Source organism: Phyllostomus hastatus, unplaced genomic scaffold (genome assembly GCF_019186645.2).
Source record: "Phyllostomus hastatus isolate PE091 unplaced genomic scaffold, TTU_PhHast_1.1 phas_scaffold_387, whole genome shotgun sequence".
Taxonomy (NCBI): domain Eukaryota; kingdom Metazoa; phylum Chordata; class Mammalia; order Chiroptera; family Phyllostomidae; genus Phyllostomus; species Phyllostomus hastatus.
Genome location: NW_025334027.1, coordinates 2,188,298 through 2,201,388, shown reverse-complemented (window position 1 = coordinate 2,201,388; position 13,091 = coordinate 2,188,298). Strand labels below are relative to the sequence as shown.

Here is a 13,091-nt window from a genome sequence, read left to right as displayed (position 1 = left end):
CCAAGATTTACTTATTTACTTAACCAGCCCCTTACTGTAGACTTGTAGTTTTTGATTGTAAACGAATCTCTGAGCACACCTGTGACCGTTACTTCAGACTACATCCCAGAAGTGGAATTGCTGGGTGCAGAGTGGGGCTCTGAGGCACATTTACCTGAGGGCACCAAGAGAAGGAAGCGCACCATTTGCTGTGTTTGAGCATCTTTAGTGAGGCTCGCTTTGTATGTGTCATTCTCCCCAAAACAATGTATATTGACTCACTGATAAAGGCCTATGTGAAAGAAAGAGATTGCCCCCTGTCAAGGTGATTCACTCTGGTTTTATACTCGTGCAGTGGACCTGCTTGGGGCACCCATGCACAGTAGGTCTAATTGACCTCCTGGTGTGAGGTGTTTGGGCACTGAGTCTGTAGAGGGCGGAGACCTGACTGGTACAGCCAGTACCAGTTTCCTGACTCCTCCCAGAGAGTAATTTTCCTTTGAGAAGAGTCTCCCATTGTGAACCTATATAGGGTAATGCCACCTGCCTACCTTTTATTAGAACCAAGTGACACCAAGTATGTGACTATACTTTGAAAACTACAAGACTTGTGGGAGGGAGTGAGAGTCATGAGGTGGGAGGTGGTGGAGGTGGTGGCCACAGCGGCACTTTTGTTCTGTGGCTCCGTCCCTGTAGGCCTCACATAGCGAGGAAGCAGAGGGAGCAGATGGCTGGCTGCCTGAACTTGAGCCAGCTTCCTGCCATAGGGCTCCTTTTCGGCCACCAGAACTTCATTCTCTTGGTCTTCAGGGCTTTTTTGCCCTCTTGATACCAATGTTAAAGCAAGTAGTAACAGAATAAGTAATTATTAGCTTAGCTAATTAAGAAAGAAAAGAAAAGCACAAATGTTTAAAGTAGAAATAAGTGGGAAATAATTATAGATAAAGAATAAATCAAAAGGATGAAAGTCTTTGCTGAACTCTGTGCAAATAAATTTGAAAGTGAATGATTTTTGAGGAAAATAAAATCAGCAAACTGAAGAAATCTGTACAGATGAATTATTACAGAAGAAATAGAAGACCCTGTCAAAGAGTTAATCTGCCAAAACCCACCAGACTAAGAAGGCTTCACAGGGAAATCCTAACAGACTTTTAAGGAACAGAGCATTCTTTTTTTTTTTTCTTTTTTTTTTTTTTTTTTTTTAGATTTTATTTGTTTTATTTTTAGACAGAGGGAAAGGGAAAGAGAAAGAGGGAAAGAAACATCAATGTGTGGTTGCCTCTCACATTTCCACTGGGGACCTGGCCCGCAACTCAGGCATGTGCCTCGATTGGGAATTGAACCAAAAACCCTGCTGTTCGCAGTCCACTGAGCCACACCAGCCAGAGCCAGAGCATTCTAATACAATTGAAAATATTCTAGTGTGTAGAAAACAGTTAAAGCCTACAAAATCTTTTTCTTTGAAATGAACACAATATTTACATCAAAACTTGGTAGAGACAGAACGTAATAAATTCCTGATCAATTTCATTTCCGAATGTCAATGCGGAATCCTAAATAAATAGTAGTAAACAGAACCTCCCAGTGTTAAAAGGTTAATGCACTATGACCAAATAAAGTTTAATTTAGGAAAGCAAAGTGGTTCAAATTTCGGGAAACTTAATTTACTTCTACATGTCAGTAGATCCAAAAAAAATTATGTGATCATTTCTATAGATGCTGTAAAAGGCATTTGTATTAAACTCAACATCATTCTTATTTAAAGTTCATTAAATGGGAATGGACAAATGCTTAATAAACTATCTTAATTCAAATTAAATTTAAAAACTAAGCCAATGTCTACTCTTGTGACTATAATTTACCATTGTTCTAAAGGTCCTTGTTCAGTCAAGAGAAAGAATAAATTGGAAAGGATATGGAAAGTCTTATTATTTAAAGTTGATATGCTCTGTAAGAGCATCAGCTGGAAAAACTGCCATGTGCCATAAAAGAAGAAAGTAAGAGGACTGTGTATCACCAACAGGAGTTCAAGTAGCTTCACCTACTCTGAGAAGAGATAAAGGAAGAAATCAGTTTCACAAATGCAGTACCTGACGGTAACAAGAAATATAGAAGATCTTTGTGAAGAAAAATGTTTAAACCCTACTGAGAGGCCTAAAAAGAAATTCAAAGAAGTTATGTATATGACTTCTATGTACATACAAGTCATCTTATATAACTATAAGGAAATGTATATCGTTTTTTAGCTGGGATGACTCAACATCATAAAGATGACAGGTTTCTCTCAATTGCAAATATAACATGAGCCATACAAATAAACACAGGAGTTTTCTGAATCAGAGAATCAGATTCTGAATTTAAGTGGGAAAATAAATAGGAATAGCTAAAATATTTTTGAAAAAGATTAATTAGGAAGACTAGTCCCACCAGAAATTAAAAGTTAGAATAATTTAAACAGTCAGGTGCTGACATATGAACAGACAGAACATTGGGGTACGATAGAAAAATAAGAAATCAGTTCCGATATTTGTGAAAATATTAAGGGCAATATTTTGCATCCTTGATTAATCGTAACCTAACTCAATAAATGGGAGTCAGGACTATTTGCTACTCTAGAAACAAAATTGAAGCCCTTCCTTACCTAAAATTCTGAGCAGCTCAGAGATTTGTTTTTAATGTTGAACTTTTTTGTTGTTTAAAATTTTAGAAGAGTCCATAGAAGAATATTTTTATAATCTCTGAGGTAAAAACTCTTTGCTCTAATTGACACAAAATTTAGGCCACACAAATAACTTTTGTGGTCTATTTCTTTGCAAAATAACTTTTTGTTTGCAAAGAAAATTACATGATAAAGAATCAAAATAGAATATTCTGGGGAAAATATTTGGTGCTCATATAAGGAATTCTTTTATAAATGAACAGTCTTCAAATCAGTAATAAAGACCAAAAACCAGATAGACCTGCAGGTAAAGGATATATACAAATATTTCACAAAAAAGAAAATCAGATGTTTCTATATGAAAAAGTTTCAATCTTACATCAAATTAATTGCAAATTAAAACTGTAGGGAGGTACTATTTTTCATCTCTCAGTTGTCAAGTATCAAGAAATTTGATAAAATTCATGACGAGGGTGTGGGGTTATAGACACTCATACAGAGGTGGTGATTTTAAACCTTTAAGGGGGGCACTTTAAAACTATTTGTCACAAATCATTAATGAACATTTCACTGGCTGCTGCAATCCCACTTTTAGGAATTTATCTTACATAAAATGTAAAGCAACAAGTGTAATGATGATTACAATAATGTGCATCTTCGAGCAGCTGCTATGTGTTCTGAGTGTTTGCTACACTAACAACTTTAGTCCTGACAGTAACCTCATGGGGAAGGTCCTGTCATTTTCTGTTTTGCAGATAGGAACCTGAAGCACAGAGTGGTTGACGAGCCCAAGGCCCCCCCCAGAGCTGGTGCATGGCAGAGGAGCGAAACTTGGCTGGTCTGGCCCAAGGCCGTCAGTCTTAACACTGTAGCACCTTACCTCCTGTCGCAGTAGTGTCTATCACTGAAAAGGCTGGGACACAGCCCAGCCCAGTTATTCCTTAGTAAAGACTGGTTAGGTGAATTATGGTATATCTATGTAGCCCGTAATGAAAGCAAGGCCCACTCTGTCTGCTGTATTTTGTTAGTTCTAAGGCTCGTGTTTGCACGTTTTAACACCTCTGAGATCAGGGTGCATCTCATAACTGGTGACAGCTGAGGATTATATTTGGTAACGGTTTTTTCTCAACGGTACATAAAGTATCAGTTCACCTTAGATTAATTTAAACAGAGTATGTGGAATGATTTAGTTCTGTATTCTTACAAATTTTCTTCCATAAAAATAAATCACCTTTGGATCCAGAAAAAAGTTACTTAGAAATGTATAAAGTACTTGATGTGGAATCCGATCTCCGAGTTTGACTTGGTTCCTCTCGACCGCAGGGACTTCTCCACGGCGTTCTTTAACAGCATCCCACTCTCAGGCTCCCTGGCGGGCACCATGCTCTCCTCTCATAGCAGTCCACAGCTCCTGCCCCTGGACTCCACTACCCCCAACTCCTTCGGCGCCTCGAAGCCTCCCACAGAACCTGTGGCAGCAGCCGGCACCAGGCCTGCGGGCAATTCTGTCAATAAGGACAGGTGAGTGGGGGCCAGGCTTGCTTCTGTCCCTGGGGGAAGTTCAGGTTTAGACACATTCCAGGGACACTTCATGGCCCCTTCAGTAAAAAAAGAAAGAAGAGAGATACTGTCTTTTAGATGAGGGCCTGCTCGGAAGGGACACCTTAATCAGGTTTGTCTCTGATGCACAGGACTGTGAGACCTTGAAGTCTGGGTGGAAGATGCATTCCCAGGACTCAGTTACTAAGTATAGAAACCAGCCAGTCACACATCACCTTCCACAGGATCAGCCCCACCTTCTGGCAGGTCTACACTGGAGGTAGCGTGGGCTCCACTGCAGCATTGGCAGCATCTCGACGCCAGTCATCTCAGTCAGGGTGCTCGTGTGCTGGGGCACAGAGTCCCCTTACACTCTCAGAATTATGTTTGCTCTGGGAGCTCGTGTCTTCACCAGCCATTCCCCAGAAACCAAATGAGAAGTCAGGAAGAACCAAAGGAGCATGACCAGGAGCCATTTGCCCAGGACCTGCTCTGGGCTACACATTGTCCCAGGGCCCAGACATCTACAGGGGGTTGACTGGTGGGTCCTTGTACCTGGAGAGTGTATAGGCTGGTGTAGAAAAAGGCAAACACAGAGGTAGGGATGGCTCCTGGGGTCTCCTGGGTAAAATGGCTAGCCATCCAAAGTAGGGGGGCGGGGTGCAGGGATCTTTGGTCTCAGGAAGGCTTATTAGAGGGTGCCCTACTTAGGGCCCATATAGGCCACCCAGCGGAAGGGGTTGGGGACACCAACAAGAGTAGAAACCCAAGGCCCTGAGGAGTGACAGTAAAGGGGGAGAAAGCTGGGCTTCTGTGCTGAATCAGGTATCCCAGGCTTTTCCTTAGAGCGGGGCTCCAAAGGCTCTGGACTTCCACCTCAGGAGAGTCACTCCAGGAGGCATTGGTGCCTGCAGGTAGCTGCCACCCTAGCACACAAAACTGCCACTGTTCAAGTGACTCTCCATTGGTGCGGATAGATCTTATGTTATTGCAGCCTCCTACTCCTGGGCTCTGCTGTCATGGCCATGGGGACCCGCACCAGTTGTCAGGTGTCACATGTCCGAGGAAAGTGTGAGGGTAGAGGGGAAGAGGGGAATATGGAGCAGCTAGACAGTTAGGAAGCAAAGCTTCTGGGGAGGAAGTGCGTCTAAAGAAGGACAGGAAGTTCCAGATCTGCGAAATGTTTCAGCAGTTGGTCTTGCAGTTCCCTGGAGAGGAGGAGAAGGCTGTCAGGAGACCTGCCAGGTGTCTTATATGGGGTCCAGGCAGGTGGATTTGGTCATTAGGAAGCCAGTGGTTTTGGGACCCTTTGTGAGGGATGCACTTGTACACAGGGAAGCCGGCAGGCTCATGCCTGGGCTCTCCTTTCCCAGGAGTAGAAGGCAAGGGCTATGGGGTGAACACTCGGAGGAGAGTATGAAGAATGTGTAGTTGTCACATGGAGATGGGATGGGCCACCCAGTCTGGAGGTCAAAGGCCAGGAAAAGGCAGTGGCTTCAGGTCCCCAGGTGGGGCTTCTCTGGTCGGACCCATTGTCGAAGTGGGAAAAGGTGGTGGTTGGAGTGTTTTAGGGTGCTGTATTCAAGTCATGGAGATGAGGCCAGATGGTGAGAAACAAGAATTCTAAGATCCACTTTCTGGGCCTCATGCTGCCCCAGAAGCTCTCAGAAAAATGCAGTGGGACAAATGTGAGTGTATTTTCTTATGACCTTCTCTGATAGCCTAACTTCCAGAATTTTAATACATGAAAAAATTTTAAAAATAATTAGGAATAATAGATTATATCTTGAAATTTTTATGTTTATAGAAGTCTGATATTTGTGCCCCTTTAACTTGGCTCCACATAATGCAAATCCCAGACTCCCAAATCCTTGGTGAATTGTGCTTGACGTGCTCTCCTGCCTTCTTTCCCTTACCCCAGCATGAACGCTACCTCGTCTCCTGCTGCATCATCCCCCTCTGTGTTGACAACCCCATCCAAGATCGAACCCATGAAAGCGTTGGACTCCCGGTTCACGGAGCGGTCCAAAGCCACGCCTGGTGCTCCCGCCTTGACCTGTGTGACTCCGACAGCTGTAGAAAGGTAGGTTGGTGGCTGTATGGGGCTCCGAGAGACTGGGGAGAGTGCAGTCTCAGGCCAGCAGTACAGCGTTGTCACTCCTACAGAGCAGCTGGCCCTCCCTGGATGGGGGAGCAGACTCCAGTCTCTCTGTACTTGGGAGCCCCTACTTCAAGGAGAAAGGAGCAGCTGCTTCAAGTGGGAAGGTTGATGGAAGGAACCATGGGGGTGGACAGAGCGGGCACAAGGTTAACAAATGAGGACAACAGCATGACAGCTGGTCAGTGTGGGGGATGTGCTGAAAATAAATGTTTGAATGGAGCCCCGAGTTTGCCCAGAAGAGGAGCTGGAGATGATTTGAGAGGTCTGAAGGCTTTGATACTGTTGCATTGTGGTTGAGCTCTTGTTATTTGCCCTCTCTCTGCACTTCCCTTAGCACACAGCAGCCAAATCATGTGGGACTGTATATCCACAGACCTGCCCTCACATGGGTTGGGGATCAGTTTAATAAAACCTATGTTCTCTAGAAATCACCAAGCCAAGAAAGGACCAGAGAAGGTGATTCTGGTCTAGTTAACGCCCACAGCCATTTGGCAAAGCAAGTGTAAATCAGCCCTGCCAGGTATTTTCCCTGACTCCAGGGGGTACAGCTCTCCCACCAATAAAGCACTGCCTAAGATGCATTCAATCCAAAGTAACAAAACACATTAAAAAACAGTGAGTGTGTTATGCACATATGTCAGGAGACAACAAACAAGTCGTCTAGACTTCTATAAACCTCTGATCATAAAATTATCAGATGAAAACTTTCAAATAAATGTTTAAAATAATCAGTGACATGAACTATTAAACAGAAAATGTGAGGAAAAATTAATATACTTTCCCATATATAAAAATTAACTCAAAATGGGTCAAAGAACTAAATGAAAGAGCTGAAATTTTAAAACTCTTAGAAGGAAACATAGATGTAAGTCTGTGTGGCCTTGAGTTAGGCAACACTCTTCAGGTATCATCTCATACAACTAGAGAAAAAATAAGAGTTCAGTGACAGTGTCTTTGACCCAGGGGTTCTCTCATGTCCAGAGATGTTTATGGCAGCATTATAATAGAATGCATTTATCAAACTTCCTTAAAAGACAAGTGTTGAAGAAATAAGCTATTGATTATGAACCTCATTAATATTTATGAAGACTGAAGAACTATGGGAAAACAGTCCAAACGGAGTGTTACTTGAAAAAGAATATAGTTGTATTAAAATATAATTATAAAATAAATTTAATCAGAAATGAAAGAGTTCAAATTATCACCAATTTTACAAAAATAAGAAAGAGGAAGGTATTTAATTGTATACCAATAAGTTAGATAACTTAGGTAAAATGGATAAATTTCTTGAAAGACATAAACTACCAAAACTGACTCAAGAAGAAATGACAATATGAATTGACCTATAACAAGCGAAGACTTTGACTTAGTAATCAGAACAACTACCCACAAAGAAAAGCACAGGTGGCTTTATTCTTTATCCTACCAATCATTTAAATAATACCAATTCTTCACAAACTTCCAAAAAATAGGTGAGGTCAAAACATTTTCTAACTCATTCTGTGAGGCCAGTATCATCTATGTACCAAAAGCACACAAAGATACCACAAGAAAAGAAGACTGTAAACCAGTATCTCCTAGTAATATAGACACAAAAATCCTCAAAAAAATGGCAACATATAAAAAAAAGCATACACAGTGACCAAGTAGGATTGATCTCAGAAATGCAAAATTGGTTCAACATGTGAAAACCAACTCATGTAATAGACGATCACTAGGGAAAAAATACACCACATGCTCAGAGTCCAGTACCTATTCATGATTTAAAAAAAAAAACAACAACTCAGTGAAGAAGGAATAGAAAGTTACTTTCCCTAATCTGATAAAGGGCACTTGGAAAAACCTATAACTAACATACACTTAAGGGTAAAAGACTGAATGCCTTTCCCCTAAGGTCAGCAACAAGACAAGGATGTCCGCTCTCCCCACTTCTGTGCAACATCATACTAGAGTTTCTAGACTAAGTGGCTTAAGCAAGGTTATGAGATACAAGGTCAATACATAAAAATCACTTCTATTTCTATATACTTGTGAAGAATAGTCCAAAAATGAAGATAAGACAAAAATTCTGTTTATAACAGCATGAAAGAGAATAAAATACTTAGGAATAAATTTAACAAACTAACCCTGACTTGTGTGGCTCTCAGTGGATTGGGCATTGTCCTACAAACTGAGAGGTCACCAGTTCAATTCCTGGTCAAGGTACATGGCCGGCCGAGCTGCGGGCCAGGTCCTCGGTTGGCAGCATGCAGGGGTCAACCAATGGATGTTTCTCTTGCATATAGTGTTTCCCTCCGTCTCTTTCTCCCTCCCTTCCCTTCTCTCTAAAAAGATAAATAAAATCTGTTTTTAAAAAATTTAATGAAAGAGTTAAAGTGTAAGTATAAAACTTAGATTCTGGACACTGTAGTGAAAACACATTTCAATACATTGTTGAAAAACATTAAAGGAGGCCAGATTAAATGGATAGACATTTCATGTTCATGGACTTGAAGACTTAATAGTGTTACGACGGTGACTCCCCAAATTGACCTACAGATTTATCACAATGCTTTCAGAATTCCAACTGTCTTCTTTTTAATTTTTTTTCATTTTTCATTTTTTTATTTTTAGAGGAGAGGTAGAGAAACATCAGTCTGCTAGAAATGTACAAGAGATACATTGATCTGTTGCCTCTTGTGTGCCCCCAACTGGGGACCTGGCCCACAACCTAGACATGTGCCCTGACTGAGAATTGAACCAGCCACGTTTTGGTTCACTGGCCAGCACTCAATCCACTGAGCCACCTCAGCCAGGGCTTCTTATTTTTTTAGAAGTTGGAAAGTTAATCCCAAAATTCATATGGAAATTCAAGGCCCCCACAATAGCCAAACAGTCTTGGGGAGAAAGAAAAGTTGAGGGACTCTCACTTCTTGATTTCAAACCTAACTACAAAACAATAATAATCATTACATTGTGGTTTTAGCCCAAGCATAGACATAAGGTCAAAAGAGTAGAAGTAAGAGTCTAGAAATAAAGCAATATGTCTTAGCTCTAGGTTTTTTCTGGATATTATTTATCGAATTGAGGCAGTTCTACTCTATTCCTAGTTAGCAAAGAGTTGTTATCACGTGTAGATGCTTGGTTTTGGCATAGACACTTTTTCTGCATCTATTTATCAATTACAAAGCTTTTCTTCTTTCACCTGTCAATATGATAGATTACAGTAATCAGTTTTGAATGTTGAACCAGTATGCATACCTAGAATAAATCTCATTTCATCATTGTGTATTATTCTTTTTTGTACATTGTTGGGTTCAGTTTGCTAGTATTTTGTTGGTTTTGTATTTATGTCCATGAAAGGTATTGATCTGTAGTTTTTTTTTCTTGTCTGTGTTTGTGCAGGTTGAAAGAGCAGAACCTTGTGAAAGAGCTGAGGCCCCGGGACCTGCTGGAAAGCAGCAGTGACAGCGATGAGAAGGTTCCTGTGGCCAAGCCCTCTTCACTCTCCAAGCGAAAGCTAGAGCTCGAAGCTGAGACAGTGGAGAAGAAGAAGAAAGGGCGACCTCGGAAGGACTCTCGACTCATGCCCATGTCTCTGTCTGTCCAGGTGAGGCCAGCAGGCCTGTGCCACTTTCCCTAGCCCACCTGTTGAGCTCAGCATTGGAGCTTGCATGTGCCCAAGTGGGAGAAGGGAGGCCCTGCACACCACAGTGTGCCTCATCAGTGTGGGAGCAGCTGGGTTTAGACATGCGCTCCCCTGGAGGTAGCATGGAGTCCACGCTCCCCCTCAGACCTGCGCTCAACCGACCCCAAGCCCTTGAGCAGCCCCCTGGTGTCAGCTACCTCATCTGTCAAGTGGGATCGCTGGAGCATTCATCTGCACCGTTGTCCTCCCAGAGTGGGTGGAAATGCTTGGGGAGCTGGCCTGGCTTCACCTTTACCTCTAGTTGACTCACCTTTACCTGACACTGTCCTACAGTGCTGGGGAGGGGCTTAAGGACATTTCTGCTATTGCAGTCCTCAGCTGCTCTGACCACAGAAAAGGACACTGTGTGTTTGTCTGTACCAGCGCCTGCACTGAAGCTGCCCATGCCGGGCCCCCAGAGAGCATTCACGCTCCAGGTGAGCAGGCTGCCTGCCTCTCCCTCACAAATGTTTTCTCTCTCACTCTGTCCCCACTTCTCCTCCGAGCCCCAGTGTAAACCCTGAATTGTCACAGACAGGGCTGTTTCCCAGTGGCTCTCCATCACCTTCTGGGGGATGTTGTAGCCAGCAGGGTAGCCACCAGGCTTATTAGCAAGATTGCTAGCCTGTTCTCCAGGACTCCCCTTGCTCTCCTCACCCCCGCCCGCACACTTTTCTCCTCTGTCTTTGTCCTCACAGTCCCTGCTGCCATCTGCTGGGTACCCAGCTCCATCTCAGGTGTCCCTTCTCCTGGAAGCCTCCTTAGCACTCCATACTTGGTCCCGGGCAGCCTGGAGGCAGGGAGCACAACCCCTCTCCCAAACTCCTCCAGTTTTCCCAGTGCATTTCACCACTGAGTGCTGTTTGGGACTGTTCTTGGTTTCCATATGGCCCTCTGCCTCAGGTCACCCACTCGTGCAGCTACAATGAGTACAAAGCATTCAGCCATTCTGCCTGGTTTTCCACGCGGATTATCAGTTACCTCCCCAGATGCAAAAAATGAGGCTGAACTGATGCGGAGCCAGGCACTGAACCAAGAGCTTCTACGCATGCTCTTTTGAGCACACTCCTATGAGGTCGGTTTCAGATGAGCAGACAGAGCCTTACTACCAAAGGAACTAGAGGGGACTTTGGATTTCCTAGACTTTTCTTTCAGACACCGGCTCACACTTTGTGATTGCCAAGCACTGTGATCTTTGAAGGCCTTTAGCTAGGAAGCAAAAGACCCATTCCTCACTCGCAGTACCCAACTGGCTGTGGTCCTCACTTGCAGTGTGCTCATGGACAAGTCACATACCTTCTCTGCAGGCTCCCTTAGGAGAGGACGTGGTGGGGTCAGGAGGCTCTGGGGTCTTCAGCCCAGGCACCAGTTGTCTGCTCTGCTACATGGATGACCAGGCATGTAGCAGAGAACTCAGCTTCCCCTCACTCCCAACACTCAGCTCCCAACATTCTCCCTGTCCTGGCAGGCCATACATTTAGCCCTCCAGTCCCCCATCCTATCCCTGCCCTCACCACCACCCTTCTGTTGGTCAACCAGCTCTGTCTCTTACGTCTTACCCCTGCCTCAGGGACCAGGGCTATGGGCCTCTAACACCTCCCCTGTCCCATGACCCAAGTCTGATGGGCCCACCGTTAAACCTGAAAAGAACATCGTGTTTGCTTTCCTCCCTTTAGGTGAGCTCCGACCCCTCCATGTACATTGAGGTGGAGAATGAAGTGACAGCAGTGGGGGGAGTGAAGCTGAGCCGCTTGAAGTGTAACCGGGAAGGGAAGGAGTGGGAGACAGTGCTCACCAGCCGCATCCTCACTGCTGCCGGTAGCTGGTAAGGGCGAGGGTCTTCCCCTAGCACAGCATTTCTTGTAAAGCAAGCACCGTGTGTTGCGCAGTTGCTGTCTGAAGGGATGAACTGCCCCCAAGAGCTAGCTCCTATGGACACTTGCGCCAGACCTTGCTCTGGGCTGAGTGCATGCATCTGCCATCTCAGTCACTGCGACAGCTAGTGAAGTTGGCGTCGTTACCTCCATGGCACAGGAGGGGAAGCTGAGTTCTAGCGACTCACCCACACCAGGATTTTTGACCCAGGTGTTCCAATTCCCTCGTCTGCCCAGAATTCTGAAGTCTCAGGTCCCAGGGTAGCTCTGCCTGGCTCTGACTTGGGGTGGTTCTTTCCCTGGATCCCAGATTTTAATCCAAGGAGGTCAGGATAGATTTCTGACTGCCCCCGAGTCCTCATCCCAGCCCTTTTGAGATTATGCAGTGTGAGGGGAGACCTTAATTCAGTGCTAGCCACCCAGTGTCTTCCCATGGGCATCTGGGCCGCTATCCTGTGGAGCTGTACCTGCGTGCATCTCCTCCACCCCAGCTGCAAAAAGGCTTTCTGAGCACACAGTTGGTAACTGTGGAAACATGCTCTGTCGTGCCCTTGCTTTTTGGGCAGAGGCCTTCTCGGGACTAGTTTGGCTAGTTGTAGCCAGGAGACTGTCAAATGGGAGTTCTGTGGCCTCATATGACAAGTGAGATGTGCTTCCTGGGTTACCACCAGTGCAGTGGTCCTCTGAAGCCCCATCCCCCCAGGTCAGCATTAGGGTCAGCTCAGAAAAGCTTGAATAGCCCAGTGAGGGAGGAGAATGTAGTCTCTAAGGAGAGGTCTCAGGTTCCATCAGCCCTGCTGCCCCAGTCCCACTGGCAAGCCCTGTCCCCACCTCTCCTGCTGCACCCACTCAGGCTCAGGTCCATGTAGAGGGAGGGCTCTGCATCTTGGGGCTCCTACCTCTGCCACAGCACCCAATCGTCATGACACCTATCCACACTCTGCCTTCTCAGTGATGTGGTATGTGTCGCCTGTGAAAAGAGGATGCTGTCAGTGTTCTCTGCCTGCGGTCGCCGCCTCCTCCCTCCCATCCTCCTGTCGTCCCCAATCTCCACGTTGCATTGCACAGGCTTCTACGTCATGGCACTCACTGCTGCAGCCACGTTATCTGTCTGGTGAGAAACCGGCCTGGGGCGAGGTGGGCTCTGGCAGGGCAAGAGAAGGCTGTGGGGGTTCCTCTTTGCTGCAGCAACAGGGGAGGCAGCCGAGGAGG

The 13,091-nt window shown here is 44.9% G+C and overlaps 1 protein-coding gene across 4 annotated transcripts in view; it reads left to right on the top strand.

Moving 5' to 3' along the window:
• Positions 1–13,091, top strand: part of LOC123806550 (protein HIRA) — a 74,470-nt gene that overhangs the window by 41,569 nt on the left and 19,810 nt on the right. For all 4 annotated transcript variants that reach the window (XM_045819730.1, XM_045819731.1, XM_045819733.1 and 1 more), the window contains 6 exons: positions 3,962–4,159; positions 6,099–6,260; positions 9,723–9,927; positions 10,338–10,442; positions 11,682–11,830; positions 12,832–12,993. In XM_045819730.1, the coding sequence (XP_045675686.1) occupies positions 3,962–4,159; positions 6,099–6,260; positions 9,723–9,927; positions 10,338–10,442; positions 11,682–11,830; positions 12,832–12,993 (981 nt within the window). The remainder of the gene's footprint in view (positions 1–3,961; positions 4,160–6,098; positions 6,261–9,722; positions 9,928–10,337; positions 10,443–11,681; positions 11,831–12,831; positions 12,994–13,091) is intronic.